Source organism: Trichosurus vulpecula, chromosome X (genome assembly GCF_011100635.1).
Source record: "Trichosurus vulpecula isolate mTriVul1 chromosome X, mTriVul1.pri, whole genome shotgun sequence".
Classification (NCBI taxonomy): domain Eukaryota; kingdom Metazoa; phylum Chordata; class Mammalia; order Diprotodontia; family Phalangeridae; genus Trichosurus; species Trichosurus vulpecula.
The window spans coordinates 21267231-21292238 of record NC_050582.1 but is presented as its reverse complement, the minus strand read 5'-3'; the positions used below and the strand labels follow the sequence as shown (position 1 = coordinate 21292238).

The following is a 25008-nucleotide window of genomic DNA, read 5'->3' as shown; positions in this document are numbered from 1 at the left end:
GGTAGAGCAAGTTTTCAGGAGTGGGAGATGAGTTTGGTTTCAGGCAGTCTAGGTTTCAGGTGACAGAATATCCAAGTAGAGATAGCATTTATTGTTTACCATGTACCTGACACTGTGCTGGGAATAAAAAACGTGGGGTTGGTGCTCTGTGGAAGGCTTGGGGATAGAGATGGCCATGTGAGAATGGCAGAGTCTCTAAGCTGTAAGGGATCTCTATATATCCTCTCTGTCATCTCATAAGGGTCTCTTACTCCCACCCCTATTTCCAATCTGTTGCCAAATCTCATTATTTCTACCACCACCGCATCTCTCATGTTCATCCCCTTCTTTCTACTTACAAGGCCACTCCCCTAATTTGGCCTCTTCTCATGGCTCACCTGGATTACTGCAATGGCCTCCTTGACTGCCCAGCTCACCTTCCTCTACCCTTCTATTGCTGTGCTTGTTGGTAGTGCCGACACTCAATTGGTTCATGGGTCTCAGTCTTCTCTCTTCAGCTAGAGACTCAGTGGAGATGGGGCCTATATTGTCTCCTTCCTCTCTAGCCTCCACCTTGCCTATCGCAGAGTTGGACACTTGGGAGATTCTCACGATATGTTTGCTGGTCAATTCATAAAGAAGCCTCATTTTCTTTTGTGTGTGTGTGTGTGTGTGTGTGTGTGTGAGAGAGAGAGAGAGAGAGAGAGAGAGAGAGAGAGAGAGAGAGAGAGAGAGAGAGAGAGAGAGAGACTTCTCCTGGGGACCAAGGCAGGTTAAGAAATTTGGTCAGTCACTTGGTTGTTTCTGGTAGGCAGATGTAGCTTATATCAATTCTGCCAGGTGGCTTACATTTTAAAAAAGATTTTATTAATGTCTTTCATTTTTATATCACATGTTATTGGGGACCCTGTCTACACTACACTTTAGAAGTGACCTTGTTGAGAAAACTTTGACCTCAATGCCTTTCCTCCCAAACCTGTGCCATGCCTTCCCTGCTGTGGCTCTGGGTCTGGGCAAAGCCCCCAGGGTAGTACATGACCTCCCTTGAGATGATGCCATATTAAGATTTAGATAGCATTCTGGAATTTCCTGTCTTGTGACTTCCAAGCAGAAAGGGACAGTGGGGCATAGAGGGTTATACCTGTCCCAAGAAACCTGCTTCCCAGCTAAGATGATCCCTTGTCTTTGAATGTTTCCTTAACAAAGAGGGGCATTGAAGTCAAAGCTTTCTCAATGAGGCCACTTCTAAAGCTTTTCTAGGGTAGACAGGGTCCCCAAATGTCACCCTTTTGAAGTTCTTGAGCCAGAGTCTGGAAAAGTCTCAGGAGGGACCACCTTCAGGAAAGGGCAAAACATACAACTTTTAGCACTAGAATTGTCCAGGGCATCCCAACTCAGCTGCTAAATGGAATCTATGAGGAAATGCTACCATCTTATGGCCAATGAGGGGAGAGCACATACAAGGAAAGGGATGAATTTCCAAGGAATGTATTTGGAGCCAGAGGAAATAGGGTCCAATCGTAGCTCTGCCATAAGCTGCCTATGTTACCTAACCTCTCTCCACCTCAGTTTCCTCACTGTCTAATAAAGTAGTTGCACTCAACTGGGATCCAAGATATACTGGGAACCAGTTCAGCAAACATCAGGTAATCATTTGTAACTTATGGCAGCATCAGGGAGTCCAGTGTAGAGATCAGCTGACTCCCAAAGGCCCGATGGGAATGAAGTTGTTTTGTACAGAATCTAGATAACGGCTCTAACTGCTGTCCGAAACGCAAGGTTGAGCCTCTTCCCAGAAGGCACAAGCTGGCCCTTCCCATATCCTCTCCATTTGGAGGTTGCACTATCCCCCCTTGCCCCAAATCATACATGTGAATAGTGCTGGCAGGTTTGCAAAGCACTTTAGGAACATTATCTCATCTGATCCTTACAACAGCCTTGTGAGGAAGGTGCTAGAATTAGGCCCATTTTACGAATGAGGAAACCGAGGCTCCGAGAGGTTAAGTGAATGAACTCAAGAGAGTTCAGTGCCAAGCTCACAGTCTTTCTCTCCTCCCCAACTTCTGCCTTCATACTAGGGGACTTCAACACAGTGATACTCCCTCAAATATCTTTACCCCCTAGTTCCACAATGTGCTCATTTCCTCCATCCACCTCAGCAACACCCAGAGAGGGTCATACCCTTGATTGTGCCATCACCCACAAATGCTCTCTCCATGTCCACACTCAGCAACTCTGAAATTCCCTCATCTGGTCACAATCTGTTGTTATTCAACCCTTCCTTCTGTCTTGTCACCACAGACACTCTTCTTTGTCTTTATCTGGACCTCCAATCCTTCAACCCCTCAGCTCTTTGTGGGGCCATCATCCTTGTACTGGTGACACTCTTCTTCCTTCCCCATCTTGACCCCTTAGTGAAACAGTTCAACTCCCTACTGTCTTCTCTTGAATCACTTCTCTCCTTATCTTATCACCAATCTTAGTCTGCCAACCCTCAGTCCTGGATTAATCCCACCATCTTCTACCTTAACTCCTACTCATATGCTGCAGAATGAGGCTAAAGAAAATCAGGAAACCACACCCACTGTATCCACTATAAATTTGTTATATAATCTCAACTGGGTCCTCACTGCTCCCTAGATGAATCACTTTCCCACTTAGCACAGTGGCTTTTCCAAACCTTTTTATCCCTTCTTATACCCCTCATGGCTCCCCTGCACCCTGCTGTCAAAGCTGAGAACTTTGCCTCATATTCCACTGAGGCCATTCTCCAAAAGATTCCTCTTAGGCAGTGCAGTGGATAGGATGCCGGGCCTAGAGTCAGGAATATGAGTTTTCCTGAGTTTGAATCCAACGTAAGACACTTACTGGATGTGTGACCTTGGGAAAGTCACTTAACCCTATTTCTAGAAGATGACCTGGAGAAGGAAATGGCAAACGGGGACATGAAGAGTTGGGCACAACAACAAAATAGGGATAATAATAATAATAATAATAATAGCACGTACCTGGCAGGGTTTGTTGTGAGGATCACATGAGAGGGTAATTGCCTTCCTCCATCTTCTCCTTCAGCCCTTTTCCTTATCAAGACAAACCCCTCTACAGGCACTAGTGATCCCACTCCATCCGGTCTACCATCCCTACTTTCTCACTCGTCTTCCTTCTTTGGCTTCTTCGCTCATGTCTCTCCCATCCTCAGAGAAGTCACTTCATCCATTCATCCCCACTGGCTAGTGTCCCATTTCCTTCCTCTTTTTGTGGCTAAACTCTTGCAGAAGGTCACTTACGATGGTGCTCCCACTTCCTTTCCTCTCACTCTCTTCTCAACTCTCTGCACTTTGGCTGCTGAACTGAACCTGCACCCTCTGAAGTTACTAAGAACCTCAACATGGCCAAATCCAGTCCTCATCCTTCTTGACCTTTGTAGCTTGACACTTTCAATCACCCTCTTCACCTTGATACTCTCTTCCCTCTAGTTTCTCTTCTCTCTCGAGCCCCCCAATGTCCTCTGTCCTGGGCCCTCTTCTCTTCTCCCTCTATACTGTTTCACTTGGTGATTTCATCAGTTCCCCTGGATTCAGTTTCATCTCTATGCTGATGATTCTCAAATCTACTTAATCCAGCCCTAACCTCTTTGCCGAACTCCAACTGCCTTTTGCATCTTAAACTCAACACAACCAAAACCAAATTCTCATTTCCTTTCCTTTCAAACCCTCACCTCCTCTGAACTTCCCTATTGTGGTCACAGGTACCACTATCCTCCCAGTCACTTGGACTTGAAACCTAGGAGTCATCTTAGACTCCTCATACTCTCTTTCAAACCCCTTCCTCCCATAGCCAATCTGTTGCCAAGGCCTATTGATTTTACTGTCATAATATCTCTTGTAGACTCCCTCTTTTCTCCTGACACCATCATCACTCCAGTGCAGGCCCTCATCATCTCCGCCTGGACTATTACATTAGCAGTGGATGGGTCATCCGACCTCAAGTCTCTCTCCCCTCCAATCCATTCTCCACTCAGCTGCAGTGATCTTCCTGAAGCGCAGCTCTGACCGTGTCACTCCCCTACTCAATAAACTCTAGTGACTCCCTAATCACATCCAAGATCAAATATAAAATCCTGTTTAGCATTCAAAGCGCTTCATGACATGCCCCCCAACTTTCTAGTCTTTTTAGACCTCATACTTGGGGCTCCCCCCCCCACAACTTTGGGATCCAGTGACACTGGCCTCCTTGCCGTTCCTCATCTCCCTACTGTGCTCCTATGCTCCCAATCTCCCCGCTTCCCTGGCTTCCTTCAAGGCCCAGTTCACATCCTACCTTCTTGTTCTTTCTTAATCCTAGTACCTTCCCTCTGCTGACTGTCTCCCGTTCAGCCTGTGTATATGTTGTTTACACATAATTGTTTGCATGCTGTCTCCTGTATTGGACTGTGAGCTCCTTTCTCCATAACCCTAGCACTTAGTACAGTGCCTAGCATGTAGTACGCACTTAATAAATATTTCTTTTTTAATTAAGATTATTTATTTTTTCGTTTACAACACTCAGTTCTGCATGATTTCTTGATGAGCTGAGGAAAGCAAGGCTCAGAGATGTTAAGCGATTTGCCTAGGGTCACTCAGCTAATGTCTTGCACAGGACTCAAACACAGGTGCTTGGCTCTGAGTACTAATTCCAGCAGCTATACCCCGTTGCCTCTCATATTCTGGCTATATTGCCTCCAAACTGAACAACTCACCTTTCCCTTAACATAGCCCCTCAACCTTCCCCCTCTGCTTATACTCCCTCCCAATACCACCACAATGCCACCCTTATTTGTTGAGATGCTACTCCTTCTTCAAAGCCAGGTTCAAATGCCTTCCATGATCTTTCTAGCCAAAAGTTTGGGCTCCCTCCTTGGATCATTGTTAGCAGTTCCAATTAACCTTGATCACACCCCACCTTTTATTGGAGATATTTGTGTATCTTGTCTCTCTTCCTAGATTGTAAGCTCCCTGAGGGCAGGGACTAGGCTTTATTTAAGCAGGCAGGACTAGGTGTATCTCTAGGAGTACCTGGCACAAGGCTTTGTAATGCAAGCATCTAGTCCCAACCCCCACTCCTCTCAGTGTGACTGGAGGGAGAAGGACAGATTCGAATAATGCTTTGAGACTTGGGAGCTCTTCCCATCTTGGGATGCTCACAGCGAGGGGACAGGAAAAATACCAGGTACTGTGGAATGTTAGTAATGAATAATGAAGGAAAAGGTGTCTAAAATAGAAAATCTCAGTGGAAGTGCTCATCAAAGCACACTCAGAACCATCAAAAGTATAACTTACAACAAAAGAAACTCTCAGAGGAGAATGACAAGCAGCAATTAAAGACTGCATCTTTAGACAAGAGAAGTAGCTAAGAATATCAGAAATGCCACACTAGGTTCATCATCCAATTAATTTAACTAATGAGATTAGTTAATTAATTAAAGATTTCAAGCTGGAAGGGGCCTTCGAAGTCATCCCATCCAACCTCCTCATTTGGCAGATAAGGAAACTGAGGCCCAGAGAGGTGAAGTAACCTAAGGTTACTCAGATAGTATTTGAACCCAGATCTCCTAGCTGTCAGTCCAGTTTTCTTTCTCCTTCACTAATGCTGCCAGTCACCTATTGTGTGCAAGGCACTGTTGGGTGTTAGCAATACAGCGACAAAATGAAACCATCCCTGCCTGGATGGAGGTTACATTCTGCTGGCCTTACTCTATGTAAGGCACAGTGTGCATGGCCCCACTGAGACACCCAGTGATGTGTTTACTGTGGACTAGGGTGACAGAGGCTCCCCAGGTGGTAGCTGTGCCCTTGCTATCCCCATGTCATCTCTGAAGATGTTTCTGTAGTTTGCCCAACTGTGTGACAGCTGGAGCCGCAATTCATGGGGCTCAAGATAATAAAAAAAAATAAAGCATCATGGAAATCAGCTTCCCCCCGGGGAAAGCTGGCCTTGCCCTGGCGGCTCCGTGAAGTGGCTTAGTGCTAAGGGCAGGGGCTGACTCTCCATGCCATCCCTTTTGGTGCCAAGCACTAAAGGATGAGGAAAATGGAGACAACTCATAACTAGAGGGCAGGAAAGCCTATCCTTGGCAAATGAATAATGTGACAGGGAATAAAGGGCCTTACTTTCCTAGGGCATAAGAGTAATTTTGTTCTCAGACACTGCAATCCTTAAATGCAACTCTGGAGGGTGAGCTGGCTCTGTCTTCCTCACTATGTGGGCAAGGAAAGCAATATGCAGATGATACATCCCTATGGTAACCCTGCACGGGGAATTTGGCTTGAACAGTCTGGTAACGAGTGAAGAAATGGGTCTGAAATCAGATGGTAAGGAGGAGGCCCACAGCCAGGAGCCCTGACCCAGTCTTAGTGGGGAGCGAGATACAGTGTGGCGAATCTGACATTGCCAAGGGGCAGACCTCCTTCGATGATCCACAAGCTCTTGCCCAGGGCCTGACCTAGTGTAGCCTCTGGAGGACATGGAGCTTACTTCTGGTCATATGCTGTGTGGTTCCTTTCAGATAACCAGCATTTTACCTTCTTAGAACATTTTCAAGTTTACAGAGCTCACAGTGTGTGAGGCAGGTAGTGCCAATGCTGTTAAACATCATTTTACATGGGGCAGCTAGGTGGCACAGTGAGTAGAGCACTGGCCCTGGAGTCAGGAGGACCTGAGTTCAAATCTGACCTCAGACACTTGACACATGTACTAGCTGTGTGACCTTGGGCAAGTCACGTAACCCCAATTGCCCGGCCAAAAAAAAAAAAAAGAAACATCATTTTACAGATTTGGAAACTGAGTCTGCTGAAGTATGAATGGTGGAATTAGTTGTTGGGGTAGAAATGTTGGGAACCTTGGGGGGAAGCAGCCATTCTGTTCTTGAGTTTGTGAAGGAGGAAGGAAACTGGGCATAGTTTGCAATGTACCCTGGGTTTGGAAAAAGCAGATTTCAAAGGGTTCAGAGGAAGGCAAGGTAGAATCCCATGGAATATGCTACAGGTTCAGAGGAAGACAAGGTGGAATCCCATGGAATATGCTACAGGTTCAGAGGAAGACAAGGTGGAATCCCATGGAAAATGCTACAGGTTAAGTCAACCTAGGAGGGATGGTGTTCTCAAGAATGGAAATATGAAGACAAATAGAAAAAAAGTTTTTGAAGGGGGGAAGGCAGGGCAATTGGGGTTAAGTGACTTGTCCAAGGTCACACAGCTAGTGTGTCAAGTTTCTGGGGCCACATTTAAACTCAGGTCCTCCTGATTCCAGGGCTGGTGCTGTACTCACTGAGCCACCTTTCTGCCCCCAAAAAAATTTTGATGAGAAAAAAACCCTAAATTGTCTGCAGTAGGACTTCTATGCCTTTTTTGTGTCCTGGACCCTTATGATATAATCCTGTAGACCTCTCCCCATTTTCTCTCAGTGTTTTTAAATGTATAGAATAAAATATGTAGAATTACAAAGGAAAATGATTTTATGGAAATGCAGTTGACAAAATATTTTTAAAAAGAGTTGATGGACCCTAGGTGAGTGACCCCTAAACTCTAAAAGGAATTGTTATGGATGCACAGGAAATTCACCAAAAAGAATGCCTCCATTGTCAAAACAGGAAAGGCAGTGGAGTGTGTAAACTGTAGACCAGTAAGCTAGATAAATTCTTGGCAAAATCCTCTAATATTATTAAAAAGATGGTCAATGAACATCTAGAAAAGGAAGCAGTGATCACAAAGTGCCAATATGGCCTCATCAAGAATAGACTGTGATAGGATAATCTCATTTCCTTTTTCGATAGAGTTAGTGCATTAGTGGATTATGGAATGCTTACCTTAATTTTACACAAGATTTGCCATTTCTCATGCTTTGTGTCAGACAACCTGGTGTATCTGGAACTGAATGTCAACTTGTGAAGAAGTCTATAGTGGAGTGCCCCAGGGATCTATGGTCCTCAGTGCTGTTTAGCATTTTTATCAATGATTTGGATAGAGAAATAGATAGTATGCTTATCAAATATGAAGATGACTCAAAGCTAGGCAGGATAACTAATTCCGACCAAGATTTTGACAAGGTTGAACATTTGACTGAATATAATACAATTTAATCTAATGGCCAAATGTAAAGGCCTATACTTGGGTTTTAAAAAATCACCTTCAGAAGTACAAGATGGGGAAAGCATGCTTAGCGATCAGTTCATCTAAAGAAGGTCTGAGGATTTTATAAGAATAATAGCTAGCATTTATGTGTCACTTTAAGGTTTTCAACACACTTTACAAATAATCTCTGAGACGTAGGTGCAGATGAGGAAACTGAGGCAGATGGCAGCTAAGTGACTTGCCCAGTGCCCGAGGTTGGATTTGAACTCAGGTGCAGTGCCTTATCCATTGTGCCACCTAAGTGCCTTGAAAATGAGGGAACTGAAAGCTCACTATATATACTTTGTTTTGTTTTTGGATCTCATTAGCATAGGAGACACAGTAAGGAAGCTCCCTTTGCACGTACTTTTTGGAGAGTTCCTGAGACACTAAAAGGTTAAGTGATTTGCCCAGGGTCATATCCTAGTACTGAATGTATACTTGTACTTCTGGGGCTGGCTCTCTGCTCACTACACTGCCCTACCTCTTGATAAGTTAATAGTGTGACATGGCATTTCCAGAAACAAGATGCCCTGCTCAGACAGTATTTGGAGCATTGTGTTCAGTTAAGGGCACCTACCATGTTTTAGGGAAGAACATTAATAGACCGCAGCAACCAGGAGAGTGATAGACATTACCATGTCATAAGAACAATGGCTGGAGGAACTGGGCATGTTTAGTACAGAGAAAAGAAGATATAGGAGGGACGTGAGAACTGTCTTCATGTATGTGAAAGGTTATAATGTGAAAGAAGGATTCGATTTATTCTGTTTGACCCTAGAAGGTAGAACCAGAAGTAGTAGAAGGAAGTTTCCAAGAGGCAGATATGGGCTTGATGCCAGGAAAACCTTAACTGAGCTATTCAAAAATGGAAGGGCCTTCTCTGGAAGAGAAGATTTCCCTGGAGGTCTCCAAGCAAAAGCTGGATGACTGCTGCTTGGAGGGGATTCTGTTAGCAAGTATCTTTATGCAGCTACTGGTTGAACTAAATCACTGAGGCCCCTCTCAACTCAGAGGGGATGGGATTTTGTGAGGCTAAGAAACTTGCTCAAGACTAGTCAGCTAATAAGTGTCAAAGCTGGGATTCAAACCCAGATCTGACTCCTATATGTCCAGTACTCTTTCTATTATACTATGCACTCTCTCTCCAGAGGCAAATGGGCCGAGGACATGCCCTCACCACTCAAGTTTTTTGGCCCAAGAGTTGAAGTAGCTATGTGCTGTCCCAGCAAAAAGCTTTTATTAGGACTAGTCTTTTCTTTATAATATTGTCAACATAGGGAACTCCCAGCGTGGAAACTTTCCCACTGATGCCAATCTGTGACCCACCATCTTAGAGTGCTTCAGAGAGAGGTTGACTTGCCCGTGGTTATTAGTGGCATTCGAGCCCAGGTCTTGCCTTTAAGCATGGCAGCACTCTATCCACTATTCCACATTGCCTCTCAGTAGTAACAATAGTTAATGACAGCTCACATTTCCATGCTGCTTAGAGCTTTACAAAGTACTTCCTTGAAACAGGTGTGCATAGTAGGTAATGCAAGTATTACCGCCTCTGCTTTAAAGACTGGTAAAACCAATTATGGAAGAGGCTATGCAACTTGCCATGGGAGCACACGTCTGCTGTCAAGTTGGTACTGCTATTAATATTATTATTTACATTTTACAGATGAGAAAACTGAGGCCTAAAGAGGTTAAGTAATTTGCTTGCAGTCACATGACTAGTAAGGGACAGTCTCTTAGTATAAACCCAGTATCTGCCACTAGAGTAGGCTGTGTTTACTCAAATAAAGTGACCTGTGAAAAACACCAGTTCCTTAGATGCCTGCCAGGTGGCATACTTGACCCAGCAGAAGCTTGCTGATCCAAGACTCCCAGGGCCTCAATCTCACCTAGCTGTCTCTGATAGCAGGAGCCTGGTGGCCCTGCCTCTCCCCTGTCAATCCTTGCTAGTCTGACCCTGTCTCACACCACACCCTATCCTAATGGTAGTTGGTTCTGCGGCCCAAGGCGCTGCTAGCCCTACGGAATCTTACCTCTGCTCAGTCCCTGATCATACACTGAAATGTGGCTCAACAGCAGCAGGACAGGGTCGGTATAGTGGGAGTGAGAGGATACCAAAGGCACCTCTCAGGAAGGCCTCCAGACCCTCATTATCTTTCATTTGAAACACTTGCCTCAGGTCCATCTGTGATTGGGGATAACTGAGACCCATTTTGAGCAGCTTTAACTGAATTCACTTAGGGACAAATTTACAAGGCCTTGAGGAGCTACATGAACAATGACCTGGCTCTTGTTTCTAGCCATCTCCCAGCTAAGAAGGCATTCAACATGCAATGTAACATGGCTGAGTCCACTATGGGGTATTAGTGAGCAATCCAGAACAGAGGAAAAAAGTCATGTCCACCAGCTTAGGAATCATGGGACAAACTTCCAAACCACAGACCACTGCTTGGTGGGCACCTGCAGCTGGTCATGGGAGTATTCTGGCTACAACTTCCTGCCCTCTCTTACCACAGGTGTTTGTGGTAACCCATCCTTTAAAGTAAGGCCTTTGATTCTGGTTTCTTTTCATCAGGAAGAATCTGGAAGTACAGGCTCTGATCCTGGTCCTGACAGGGAGACCTCAGGCAAGTCCCCATACCTCTGTGAGCCTCAAATTCATCTCTGTAAAATAAGCAGAAACCAGTTCCCACCATAATCTCCATTGGCGAGAGGGGGGAAATGGCCAAACCATAAATCTCTCGATGCTTCTAAGGTATCATCTTCATTATTCCTCCTGAGGAAGCTATGATGATTAAAGCCATGCTGGAACTACAGGCCTTATAGTCCTTTCCCTCCCCCCTGCCTGGATTGATTTCCTAATAGGATGGGAAATGAGTCAAACCCGCTGCTGTTGCTAATTAAAATGATCTTAGAGCTAAAGGAACACAGTGGCCACCCATGGTTGGGGGTGGCGGTGGTGGTGGGGTCAATTCATTGTGCAGAAAAACAATTTCCTGGGACTCCTGAAGACTCTGAGGTTCCTTTTGTCCCAGCATCAGTGTAAGCTACTTCAGTGGTTTGCCAGGTGGGTTTCTCTTCTGGTTTGCAAAGGTTGCCACTCAAGAATTCAGGGAGAAATATAAGAACTTTATAGCATAAAGATGTATGAAGAGGATCCCCTGAAAGATCAGTCCATTCATGTTCTAAATTCTTCATTGGCAGGAAACCAGAACAAGAATGTCCCAGGGCAGTGGTCACCCCACCTTAGTCAACCCCCTGCAGTCTTCATGGGGGTGCTGAACATGGGGGTAGATGGGAAAATTTTCATGGATTCTCTCCCCACCCTTCTTTTGTGAGGGAGAAGAAATAAAAAATTCCTAATATAATCACTTCCTACCCCCACCCTTGCCCCCCTTACCAGTAACAGCTTATATGTCCCACAAGTACCTTTGCTAATAGAATTTGTGAGGAGAGCAAAGAGAAATAAGCCCACTTCTGCACATGAGGGTGTCTGTGGTGGGGTGGGGGAGGTTGGGGTGGAAGGGTGGTAGACAGTGGGTACTTCTTCTGCTACCACAGAGAGGAGCTAAAGCGGGCCACTGGGAGAGAAGTCATAAGCATCACTAAAGAGGGAAAGTGAGTACTTTAAGAGAGGAAAAAGAGTCAGGGCTGGGGCTAGAGGTTGAGGACCCAAAGAAAGAGATGGGGACAGAAATATGGGAATGAATGGCTGTGATCCAAACAAAGCAAAAGGCCAAATTGTTAGGTATTTAATTTTTTGTATGCATTTCAGAGTAAAAATAGGGAGAAGTATTTAAGTAAACATGATATATTTGGGCATTTTATTTAAATTGTTACCTTCTCATAATTGAATGCTTTTAGTCCTCTTTTGACAGCAAGGAGAAGAAGGAGAAAGACAGAGACCCTCTCTCTGGGACAGGGGGGAAAAACCAAATAAACATGGCAGACCTTCCAACCTTTTCCAGGGACAGCTGTTTACCTTGAACTAAGCTAAGAGAAACGTAAGTGGTATATGTAACTGCAGACATCTGTTACTGAATTTTTTGGTGTTTAAATATTTTTGGAAAGGTTGGGTATGTAGGGGAAGGAATGATGACCACATTAATATAGAGGGCCTTCTTCATTCTCTGGGGATTCTTTATATACAACTGCAGATCACAGGGCACCACGATCTCCAAAGAATTAAAATTATGGGTCATTCAAAGGTCAGTGGAGAAGATATGGTGGCTGTGACCAGGCTACAGCACATCACCAACAATGACTCACACACGTAAGGGGTATAAAATCCATCACCCAGAAGATGCACAATCAAAAAAGGTGTCAAATCAGGAGTAAGTTACGAACAGTCTGAGTATTGCACTGATGCCCACAGACTATTCGAGGATGCAGAGGAAGGCCTGCAGCACACTGGGCATATACTTCACAGAGGATTTATGAGAAGGCATGAAGAATTGTACAAGATAAGAAGGCCAACATAGGTGCTTCTCTGGCCCACTGTAGAGAGTACTCACACTGAGATAACAAATCCAATAAAGCAGAGAATTCCAAGATTCTAGTGAATGCACTGCAAATTCTTCACTATTAATGTAGTCCTCAAGGAATGTTCAATTTCTATGAGGACATTTGATTCCAAACTTTAAAGAATATTAACCAATGCCTCAACATTATCTTAATTGGTATTTACTGCAGAAAAGACCAGCCCTCCAACATGAAGGCACATTGATACCCCCACCTGAGTCCTAAACATTTTTATATGCTCTCATGCCCAAAACTCAATCATTTGAGTTTTCTTGCTTTACAAATAAAAAGAAAGCAGTGAAATGATCTTAGAGTAGAAAGATCTTCAAAAATGAGAGTGAATAGATATATTCTGAAATACTTTCACAGGTGGACTGTGAACACAGGGTAAAGGTAGATGAACAATACGATGAGCAGTACAAGGTTAATAAGAACAGCAGTCTCCAAGTTTTATACCCATACACCCATAAATGATCAAGTGTGGTCAATTATAAGGTATTATAAAGTTGCAGCCTTTTTATTCTAGTACCCAGAGAATGCCAGTTATTGAACATGGTATCTCCATAATTGTTGATCACAGAGTTTGAACAAGAACAAAAATAAATACAATTTCTATGTTGTCTTTGGCATGTTGTAGATTCAAAGTGAGAGCTGTTTATCGGCAGCACTGCACAAGGAAACACAAAGTGTACAATGCACTACTGGAGTTAGCCTTACAAGGAGAAGAGCGTATGTAGTACAATGCAAACTCGAATGTCAACATGTACAGTCCTTTAAAGAAAACATTTAAAAATTAAGCAAAATAAATATGATATAAACTCCATCATGTATTTATAGAAGGAAATAAGAACTACAATATCTAAACACTGGGGACCTTTTATTCCATAGCATGTACATTAAATTGCATACAACTTCCACGTAATGCCCTTTTCTGTATGGAGAATTGCAGTATGAACATGCCAGTACAATATGTAGTCGAATCAGAGCATCAGTGCAAAAATGCCAAAGTGCTTGAGAAATGTCAACAAAGCAACATAGAGATCCTCACATAACTAATGTGGTTAGAGAGCCTACTGAACTCATGGATAACAGAACGCTTCCTCTGGCAAAGAACACATTCTCCTTAAACTTTTGTACTCTAGGGCAGGGCTGTCCAAAATGCAGGCCACAGTGCGATTTATACAGCCCGCCTACAAGCATAGACATTTACATAAAGGCTTTAGTAAACGAAGCTGGGCTACCTCAGAGCTCTCTGTAAAATGGCAAATCAAAATATATTGTCTATTGTTTCGATAAAAACCTAAGGTTGGACAGCCCTGCTCTAGGGGATTTAGCTGAAAAGTCATTGTCGTTTTGGAAAGGTCAGCATGAAAACATTTAATTGAAGGGTAAAGATAATGCATGTGACACCCTTAAAACTTGTTTCTGTGGAGAAGTGTTTTCATCAATTTTAAGTGCTTAATAAAGACTTGCCGAACTTAGGTGAATTCCTGAGGTTTAAAAACAATTAGATGTCACACAACGCATGAAACTTACACTTTTGTTCAACTTTTTTTTTTTAAAGCACACAGTAACTTTGGAAGGGTGACTTGAGAAAAGAGATTCAAATATTCAGAACACAATCTAAATAATACTAACATAGAGGGTAAAGAGAGGCAATTACATCTAAAAGGCCATAGTATATGACAAATACTTGATTTTAAGATGTTAATACACATTAGCAGGTAGTACAATGCCTATTAGCATGGCATCACACAATTAGCTACTTAATAAATGTCTTTGAATAGTGAATTAGTTCATGTAATTAGACAACTAGAAGGAAAGAACTCTAGTCACCAAAATAAGCCTTGTGTGTGTCTTTGTTTGCATATGTGTCTGTCTCTTGGGATTGGTGAGCTTAGTGCATAATTCCAAATAGGGCATTACATAAATATTTATAAGTGTTTGGCTAAAAAACTGCTTGCTCTCCAGTAAACTAGGAGGTGACATCTTGCATATATGACGTAAGCAAACTTAACTTTTAGAGGGTTTTGTTTTTGTCTTTAATTGTATTTTGTTCCAACTCTAGGGAATCCCATAGAAGTGTCCATGTCTCCATTTGGGAAGCACTACTTCTTTAACATCCATGGGAATTCATAACCCAATGGGATTCTGGTGATCAAAGTCACAGGATGTTGCTGAGCATCGTCACTTTAGTTTTTAATTACACAATGCACCGTGATAAAATACAGTAACACTAAAACCAGAAGCAGTGCACCTTCAAAAGGATGATGTGGGTTGCTGACATTCTCCTGTATGGTATGGCAAGTACCACGACACATACACACATATGTATATGTATAATATATAATTAAATGTGACATTTAATTATATATATAATATATATATATAAACATAAATATATATATATATTTATAGTTATTCCGCAAATGCATGAATCAACTGAAATTTAGGATGTATTTTTAAATGGTAGTTGGTCCACCTAGGTTTAGCATTGCTTGCAACCTCACTGGAAAAAGTACTATCATAACAGGACCTCTATGTCCCAAAGACTAGGTTAGTGGACAGCATTACACTCCAGAAAATAATAAGATGAGAGCCCACACTTAAAACACAAAAGTTTTAAAAACACTTCTGGAAACTTAAGCCTCCAGTGCCAATCCACTGTGTCATAACTTCTCAGGCCTGTTTGTAAAATCAGGACAATCTTGCAGGAAGCATTGTAAGGAATTAGAACACAAGCAATCTTCAACGTACATTTCTCCAATGACAGAAAAGCTTTCAAATAATCCATAGGTTCCAAAGTGGAAGAAGGGATGAAGCTGAGCAAAACAAAAGCACCTTAGGGCAGCTGACTCTAGGGGACACACTCCCAGGTAGGGCTGAGTCTTCCCTGTGGGGCAACCCCTTGTTCTCATTTTCACTTGAGACTTAAGTGATCTAATAATAGGCCTTTATCATTTAAAAATCCAAATTCCTTTGTGACTGTCAGTCACTCATACATTAATGTGAATTTGTTCAATAAGAATGCCAATATTTGCTGCGCTGAGAGAATGGTAATTTTGACTGAGGGAATGGGAGGTAGAAAATTTTGCATCATGGAACCCATTTTGGGAGTAAGGTAAGCCGAGGTAGGGGTATCCCTAGGGACAACTTTTGGCCACATGAGAACACCAGCAGAGCAGCACGCAGAGGTGGTTGATAAGTACAGACAGGGAAGTGGATGACAAAGATAATCTTGGTCAACTTCAAAACTCTTTGCCCAGGGCTTACTTGGCCTGTGCCCAGAAAAAAAGACCGAGGGGAGGGGCAAGGAAGGGGAGGAGGAGGAGGACTCTTTTCTTTTGCCTTCTCACTCTGTCACATGGCCTCTACTCCCAGAACGTAGAATTCAAGACTAGTACTGTAGTCCACCTACATTCTAGGTTAAAGAGACTTTTGAGAGCTAGCCTGGGTATCCAACCACCATCTAGGGAACACTGTATTGATGGAAAATGCATCTGAATCTTCAACCACCTTACAAATGAACTTTTGGGACACAACCTGTTTTTAGGCTGGGAATACTTGTACATGTGAAAGCTCTATGAGCTCACTGGAAGAAAGCTGCTATCAAATCTACATTTTTACTGTGGAAAATGTTTCACAGTTTTGATACCAACCAAAATAAAGTATAGGAATTCAATGTATAAGCATTCCTGGGTCTAACAAAATAGGCTGAAGCTTAATATTCACGAAAGGACAGAAGTTGCCATTTCTCCCCCTCACAAAAGGACTACCATCAGCACTAGACTTACATACAACTTAACTTGCAAATGTTTTCCTGAGTTTTCTCATGGTAAGATGTGCTTTAGGACTTAAAGATAGCTGTTTTGAGCAAAACTGGTCTTCTCAGTTTGAGAAAGATAAATTAAATGTTTACTCTATATATCCCCTCCCCCACTCCAGTAATGCAAAACTAAGCTGTCATTAAATACTGCCAAGAACTCTTATTTTTGTTAACTTGAAGGAAAATCCCACAAAAAGTGAATACATCAAAGATATCACAAAAGAGATCACAAGGGGAACACAGTGAATTTTGTAGAAAGTGAAGATTAGTTCAACCAAAAAACCATGTACTGTCTAACCCTTGCCACTCAAATGTCTTCTTTCAGTTCATATTTGTGGAAGTGAATAGATGATATTCCTACCTGGCTTTCCTTCTACAAAATGAGTTCTGTTTTAAGTGAAATCTTAGTTCAGACTTCATACTGCTAGGCTAGCATGTCTGAATTTACAAGGAAACTTCTGGTAATCTAACCAGCAGAAAATGGCACATCCATCAGGTTATCTTTGTGCCCTTTACAAAGTGTCCACTGGAAGAATCCTATCAGATGGGGAATCCCTTTGTCTAATACTGATTGTGTACCTTAAAAAACAGTAGGATTGTATGACATGGTCCTTCTAGATATGAAATAAAATTTCATTATATCACTTTTTTTCCTTTTCCTTTTTAAACAAAAGATCGCCTATGGAAAATTGGTAAGTTTTAGGATTATTTCCATTTCCCTTCCCAATTTTACTTCCCCAAATTTTATTATTAGAGAAATACATATGAAAACAGATCTTTATAAGTTCTAAAAATCCAACACCAAAACTATACTTTTGAACTTTTGTTATCAACTTTGATAGGACAATGACCTAATAGGACAAATAAGATGATGACAAGGTGGGTAATAAGTTGGAAGATATGAACAGACTGTCGTCACATGTGAGCACTTCTAGTAACAAAACAAAATGAGAGAAGAAAAAGCCAAAGTGGGACAGGAAAAGCCACCAGATAAGACACCAGTATAACTATTTCTAAATGATGTATTCCATGTGGCATTAGATGCTCTTTAATGTCTTTCAAGTATTTCAAATAGACAGTTTAAAATAAGAGATACAAACTTTCACACATCACACCCAAGAAACAGAGCTTGGTGCACTGGGTATATATCATTTATATAATGAAAAGAATATGTTTTCTTTTATTAAATACCAAACCTCCATATCTCCCAACCTAAATGGCATATTTCTGCGTGCAGAAATAAATTTCCTGCTTTCAACTGAATAAAATTAACACACACAGCAAACAGTACTCCTAGCACACACAAGTAGTTCACAGATATTCACAAAGCAAAATCTGAATATCCTCCAGTTTACATTCATGAGTTCCTTCTGCCAGTAGTAATAGTAATAACGGCATCACCTTAAATGTTTCATTTAGTTATTTTTCCATCGCTTAGCGAAAACAATACCTACTATAGAAGTGGTTCTGAATCATAAATTCAATGATCTCAGACCAGTTTGGCTTTTTGATGAAATCTGATTTGAAAATGTGCTCAAATTTAGATGTTGACCATTAATGTTATTTCTTATTTAAAATGCTATTCACCCTAATGAATTTAAACTATTACATAATATTTTCTAAAGTTTACTGAAATGCACACTATATCACATGTGCTAAGTGCACAAGTACTACACTAAAATGTCAGTTAGATTACCATACATTTCAGGGGAGATTACCATGGCATACTGCACAGGGCAGTCAGAAAAACAGCAGTGTAATTCATGTATAAAGGGGGCAGGTAATGATTGAATCTGATTGGTTAAGCCAAAAGAATGACATGTAACCAAGTCAGTGCCAACATGAGATTCGTATTCTCAAAGGTTGAATCTTATTTAATATATTACACCATTGATGACAGACTCGGGGTAGGGGGAGTCTCTGGTTTTCCTAGAAAGCTCCCTATTTATTAGATTTAAATTTTACAGAAGTCTGATGGACATCCTTATATCTAGATAAAGTCACTCAATGACTTGGCTGGATAACATGCAGATCTAAACTGCATGTCTCGTCTTAGCCAATCCTTGTCTCAAGGCCTTTGCATCAGGTACACTGGGAGTTCTCACGCTAGCCCTAACGCAGTTTGTGCTGGCACCAAATTGCCAAGTCTACACTTTGGCAGCTACAGTGAGTTACTGATTTCCACTGATTATGGAAAATGACAAGTTTCTATATTTGTTTAAAATGACACAAACCAAAAAAAGGTTTTCTAGCAGAGCTTGATGTTAAAAAAAATACTGATACTGCTTGGCATATGTCTTTATGTGCAACCTGGTCAATGGAAATGATCGCCCCCAAACCATTCTTTATGAAACCAGAGAAACCGCTAGTAACACATCCACAGCTGGAACAAACTTCTAAGAAGTCAGTTTGCAGGAATTCTTTAGGGTCTCAACATACCCTAGTGTTTAACTTAAACACACAGACACTGCTGCAAAACAACATTGTATGAATTTTGTGGACCTGTGGTGGTTTTTAAAAATTTTTTTTCTAAAAAAAGGACTTATACAGAATTTTCAAGTAGTGTAGCAGAAAACTATATATATATGCTTTTGATCACCGATTAGGTAGAGAGAAGAGGGAGCCATTCCTCCAATTTTCCCTTCCTCCAGTTTGGCAATCTTACAAGTCTGTGGATGTTAGCTTTTTCATGCTCCTCCGTTGAGCTAAACTCGAAGCAGCAACAGGCTCTAAGACTGGCTGAAAGGTCTTGTGATTCAGTGCAGAGTATGTAGCAGCCATTGCTCCCTGAAATAATAGAAAAACATCACAATCTGAAAGACTGCTGAGAGAAAGAAGTAACTTCTGTATTAGATCATTTGCAATATTTAAATGAGAACAACAGCTGTCTTCCCACAGCTCTGATTATCCACAGTGACTCTGATATCCACGTTGGTTGCCCTTCTCACACAAACTGCACAATTTTTTGGCCAACATCCCTATTCCACTTCAGCTACCCACCAGCAATGGAGGTACGTTCAGTCTCATCACTTCTCTACCTCCGACATCTCGAGTTCTCCAAAATTTCCTTTCTGACCACATCTACTGAACTTGTGCTCCCATCTCCCCCATGACCCTCTAGTCTCTCAACATCCCCCTATTATCTGAATCACCCCTGTTCTGGCTTCACTTGGCTTCTCATTCAACAGCAACCCCGTAGTTAAATAATTTCAATGATATGCTCCCTAGCACCTCAGAATCCTGTCTTTGACACCTTGCTCTACTGCCACCCTCACCTTGCCAATCCCAAACTTTGCTCTTTCTCCCCTCATTCTTCTTCTAGGTGTTATTGTACAAAGTTCACAAACCTTGTTGGGGCCATCACAAATTCAAGCTAATAATTTCTGATACCAAAAACTTGTTTTATTCATATCACCTTCTCCACAGTAAGTATTCCAAACCTTTCCCCCAACTCTCCTTAAGAGCTTACTCATGCTCCTATCACTTTGGGAATAATCTCAGCTACTCTGAGGAGACTGACCTCCCTCAACTTCTCTCTGTCTTGAAGTTTTTCTGTGTCTTTACTTACTCCCTCCTCTTTTGAACCTATCTCTGAGAAATGCTTCCTTCCTTGTCAAGGCTACTCTTTCCACCTGACCTCTTGATCACATTCCCTATTATTGACTTGTCAGGCCCTTTTCTCTTTGGCCAGGAACCCTAAGAGATGGTCTCCTCCTCCCCCTCTCAGTTTGATAGATTTATAAATGTATGTAAAACCATACTATGCATATTTCTACTTATCAGTTCTATCTCTGGAAGTGGATAGCATCTTCCTTTACAGGCCCCTGAGTATTTATAATACTCAAAAAAATTAAAATTTTTCTGTATTTATATTAGAAGTACTTGGTTATTCACAGATGTTCTTTGATACTGCTGTTACTGGATACAATGTTCTCTTGGTTCTGCTCATTTCACTTTTCATTATTTCATGCAAGTCTTTCCATGTCTTTATAAAATCAACCAGCTCATGATTTCTTACAGCACAGTAGTATTCTCTTTTTTCGATTCTTTGCCACCACAAAGAGAGCTGCTATAAATACTTCATAACATATTAGGTTCCTTTCCTTTTTGTCTGTTATCTTTTTTGGGAAACAGACATAATAGTGGTATTGCTGGGTCAAAGGGTATACACAGTTTTATAACTCTTTGAGCATAATTCCAGATTGTTCTCCAAGACAATTGGATAAATTCAGTTTCACCAATAGCGTATTAGTGTCCCGATTTTTCCACATCCCCTCCAACATTTGTCATTTTCCTCTTCTATCATTTTAGCCAATCTGATAGGTATGAGATATCTCAAAGTTGTTTTGATTTGCATTTCTCTAAACAATAATGATTTAGATCATTTTTCATGTGACTATATGTTATTTTGATTTCCTCATTAAAAAACTATGTTACACTAATGCATTGTTGGTGTTGTTGTGAACTGATCCGACCATTCTGGAGAACCCCAAAGGGCTATAAAACTGTGCATACGCTTTCATCCAGCAATACCACTACTAGGTCTGTATCCTAAAGAGATCATAAAAAGGGAAAAGGACCTACACGTACACAAATATTTATAGCAGCTCTTTTTGTGGTGGAAAAGAACTAGAAATTGAGGGGATGCCCATCAATTGGGGAATAGCTGAACAAGTTGTAGTATGTGATTGTGATGGAATTCTATTGTGCTATAAGAAATGATGAAGTGGTTGGATTTCAGAAAAAACTTGGACTTACAGGAACTGATGTTGAGTAAAGTGAGCAGAACCAGAAGAATACTACACACGGCCATAGCAACACTGTGTGATGATCAACTATGACTGACTTAGCTCTTCTTAGCAAAACAATGATCCAAGATAACAATAAAAGACTCATGATGGGAAATGCTAGCCACATCCAGAGAAATAAATTTGGAGTCGGAAAGCAGATCAAAGCACACTACTTTCACTTTTGTTGTTGTTGCTTTTCCCTTTTGTTCTGTTTCTTCTTTCACAACATGACTAATGTGGAAATAAGTTTACATGACTGTACATGCATAACCTATATCAGATTGCTTCCTATCTTGCGGAGGGGAGATATGAAGGAAGGAAAAAAAAATAAAACTCACACTTTTATAAAAACAAATGCTGAAAACTATCTTTACATGTAATTGCAAAAAATAAAATATTATTTAAAAATAAAAAAGGGAAGAAAACAAAAAAAAAAAAACAAAACCTGCCTGTTTATATCCTTTGACCATTTATCAACTGGGGAATGACTCATATCCTTATAAATTTGACAAAATTCTCTGCATATTTGAGATATGAGACCTGTATCTGAAAAACTGTCTATAAAATTGTTTTTCCCAATTTCTGCTTTCTTTCTAATCTTGGCTACATTGGTTTTATTTGCAGAAAAACCTTTTAATTTAATGAAATCAAAATTATCCATTTTACATCTCACAATGCTCTCTACCTTTTGTTTATTCATAAATTCTTCTCCTATCCATAAGTCTGATAGGTAACATGATTCACGTTCTTCTAATTTTTTAGGATATCCCCTTTTACATCTAGGTCTAGGTCATATACCCATTTTGACTGTGTCTTGGTAAATGGTTAAGCTATTGGTCTATACCTAATTTCTGCCAGACTGCTTTCTGGTTTGCCCAATATTTTTTACCAAATAATATATTCTTATCCCAAAAGCTTAAATCTTTACTTTTGTCAAACACAAGGTTACTAAAATAATTTACTACTATGTATTGTATGTCTATTCTGTTCCACTGGTCCAGTTTTCTATTTCTTAGCCAGTAGCAGATAGTTTTGACAATTATTGCTTTATATCATAGTTTAAGATCTGGTACTGCTAAACCTCCTTTACATTTTTTTCATTAAATTTTTTGATATTTTTGACCTTTTGTTTTTCCAAATGAATTTTCTTATTATTTTTTTCTAGCTAAATACAATGATTTTTTTTTTGTAATTGGGATGGCATTGAACAAGTAGATTAGTTTAAGCAGAATTATGATTTTTTAAAAATTATATACCTCTGCTCACCCATGAACAATTTCTATTTCTCCAATTATTTAAATCTGATTTTATTTGTATAAAAAGTGTTTAATAATTATGTTCATATAGCTCCTGGGTTTGTCTTAGCAGGTATACTCCTAGGTATTTTATACTGTCTACAGTTATTTAAAGGGGTATCTGAAGAGATAGCTGTATCTTTTCTTGCAGGGCTTTGTTGGTGATATATAGAGAAATACTGATGGTTTACTTTATATCCTGTTACTTTGCTAAAATTATTGTTTCAACTAACTTTTTAGTTGAATCTCTAGGATTTTCCAAGTATATCATCATATCATCTGCAAAAAGACATAGTTTTATTATCTCATTGTCCATTATGATTCCTTTAATTTCTTTTATTTTCTCTTACTGCAACTGCTTGCATTTTTAATAAAATATTGGTGATAATGGGCATCCTTGTTTCACTCCTGACTGGGAAGACTTCTACTTACAAATAATGCTTACTGATGGTTTTGGGTAGATGCTTCTTATCATTTTAAGAAAAAACCCATTTATATATATGCCTTCAAGTGTTTTTAATAGGAATGAGTGTTGTATTTTGTCAAAAGCTTTTTCTGCATCTATTGAGATAGTCATATGATTTTTGTTAAATGGTCAATTATGCTGACAGTTTTTCTAATGCTAAGCCATCCTTGCATACTGGCTATAAATCCCACTCGGTCACCATGTATAATCTTTGTGATATATTACTGTAGTCTCCTGGTTAGTACTTTATTTAGGATTTTTGAATCCATATGCATTAATGAAATTTGTCTACAATTTTCTTTCTCTGGTTTTGCTTTTCCTGGTTTAGGTATCAACACCATATTTGTTTCATAAAAGGAGTTTGGTAGGACTCCTTCTTTGCCTATTATTCCAAATAATTTAATACTGGAATTAGTCAGTCTTTAAATGTTTGATAGAATTCACTTGTAAATCCATTTGGTCCTGATGCTTTTTTCTTAGGTAGCTCATTTATGGACTGTTCAATTTCTTTTTGTAAAATAGGTTTATTTAGATATTCTATTTCCTTTTCTATTATTCTGGATAGTTTATATTTTTGTAAGTATCCTTCCATTCCACTTAAATTGTTAAATTCGTTGGCATAAACTCAGGCAACATAACTACAAAATTGCTTTGATTCCACCTTCATTAGTGCTCTACTCAGCTTTTTCTTTTTTGATACTAGTAATCTGGTTTTCTTCTCTCCTTTTTTAATCATATTAACCAATGGTTTATCTATTTTATTGGTTTTTTAATAAAACTAACTTCTAGTTTTATTTATTAATTCAATGGTTTTCTTACATTCAATTTTACTAATCTCACCTTTAATTTTTAGGACTTCCAATTTGGTGCTTAATTGGAGATTTTTAATTTGTTCTCTTTCTAGTCTTTCTAATTGCATACCCAATTTATTGGCCTGTGAAAAACTGAAATAATTCAATTTAACTCAATAAACAATAGCCTACTATATGAAAAGTAAACCACATCTTCCTTCTGACGTCTATATTTCTGTTAATTTGCCCAAGTCACAGAGAACCAAAATTCCAGTCATTTTTGGTTCCTTCTCCTTTACCCTAGCATCTAATCATTTGTCAAATCTACCCCCACAACGTTCCTCATATTAATTCCCTCCTTTCCATTCCCACTTTTATGACTCTAGTTCAGGCCTTCATCTCTAATCTGGACCACTGCCATAGCTTCCTTTTTGCCCAAAAAGAAAGAAATTATATTGAAATATAGTTATCAATTTTTTAAAAAACTCAGTTCCTAGGTTAAGAACCCAAGCCCTATAGCTAGTTGGTGAGGAACTTCAAACTTAAGTAGGGTGGTGCTTCGACTGTCCGTTGCCAAGCCTGTATTTGAACTCTTGAATTGGGATCTGACCTTAGGATACATGAATAGAAATATAGTGTCCAAAAGAATTTAATTCAATTCAAATACTTATTAAGCACCTACTATGTGCAGAGAACCAAAAGGTGCTGGGGGATAAACTATGGAATTGGAAGGATGGAAATGATTAGTCTGGTGAAAAGAAACCTGGGAACATGAATATTGTTTTTAAATGTTTGGAAGAGGAAATAGATATTTTCTTTGCTACTACAGAGGAAAGAATTAGGAACAGTGTTAAGTGCTAACAGGAAGGTTTATCTAAAACTCAATATAAACGGAATTTAAATTAAACTCTACTTCATGAATTCTGAAATTCTCTTTTCTGAACACAGTCTGTTGTCACCCCACCTCTCTCTCCCTTGCAACCACAAGTTCTGTTCTTTGTCCTCATCGTGACCTCCAATCCCTCCAGTTCTTAGTTCTTGCCCAGGTCATCACTCCTACACTGGCTACACTCTTTGCTCTTCCTCATCTTGGCCTACTGGTCAACCAATTCAAGTCTACCCTGTCCTCTTCTCTTAAGTCCCATGTCCCCTTATCCTACCACAGATCTTGCCTGCCAAAGCTTCAGCCTTAG

General features: G+C 40.3%; 1 protein-coding gene across 3 annotated transcripts in view; it reads right to left on the bottom strand.

The window, feature by feature from the left end:
• Positions 1 to 25008, bottom strand: part of RPS6KA6 (ribosomal protein S6 kinase A6) — a 124886-nt gene that overhangs the window by 13651 nt on the left and 86227 nt on the right. For 2 of the 3 annotated variants that reach the window (XM_036739986.1, XM_036739987.1), the window contains one exon: positions 13900 to 19260. In XM_036739986.1, coding sequence (XP_036595881.1) covers positions 19135 to 19260 — 126 coding nt within the window. In that variant the 3' untranslated portion in view covers positions 13900 to 19134. Of the gene's footprint in view, positions 1 to 13899; positions 19261 to 25008 lie in introns of those variants that run through there. The other variant, XR_005009226.1, reaches the window with a different exon arrangement.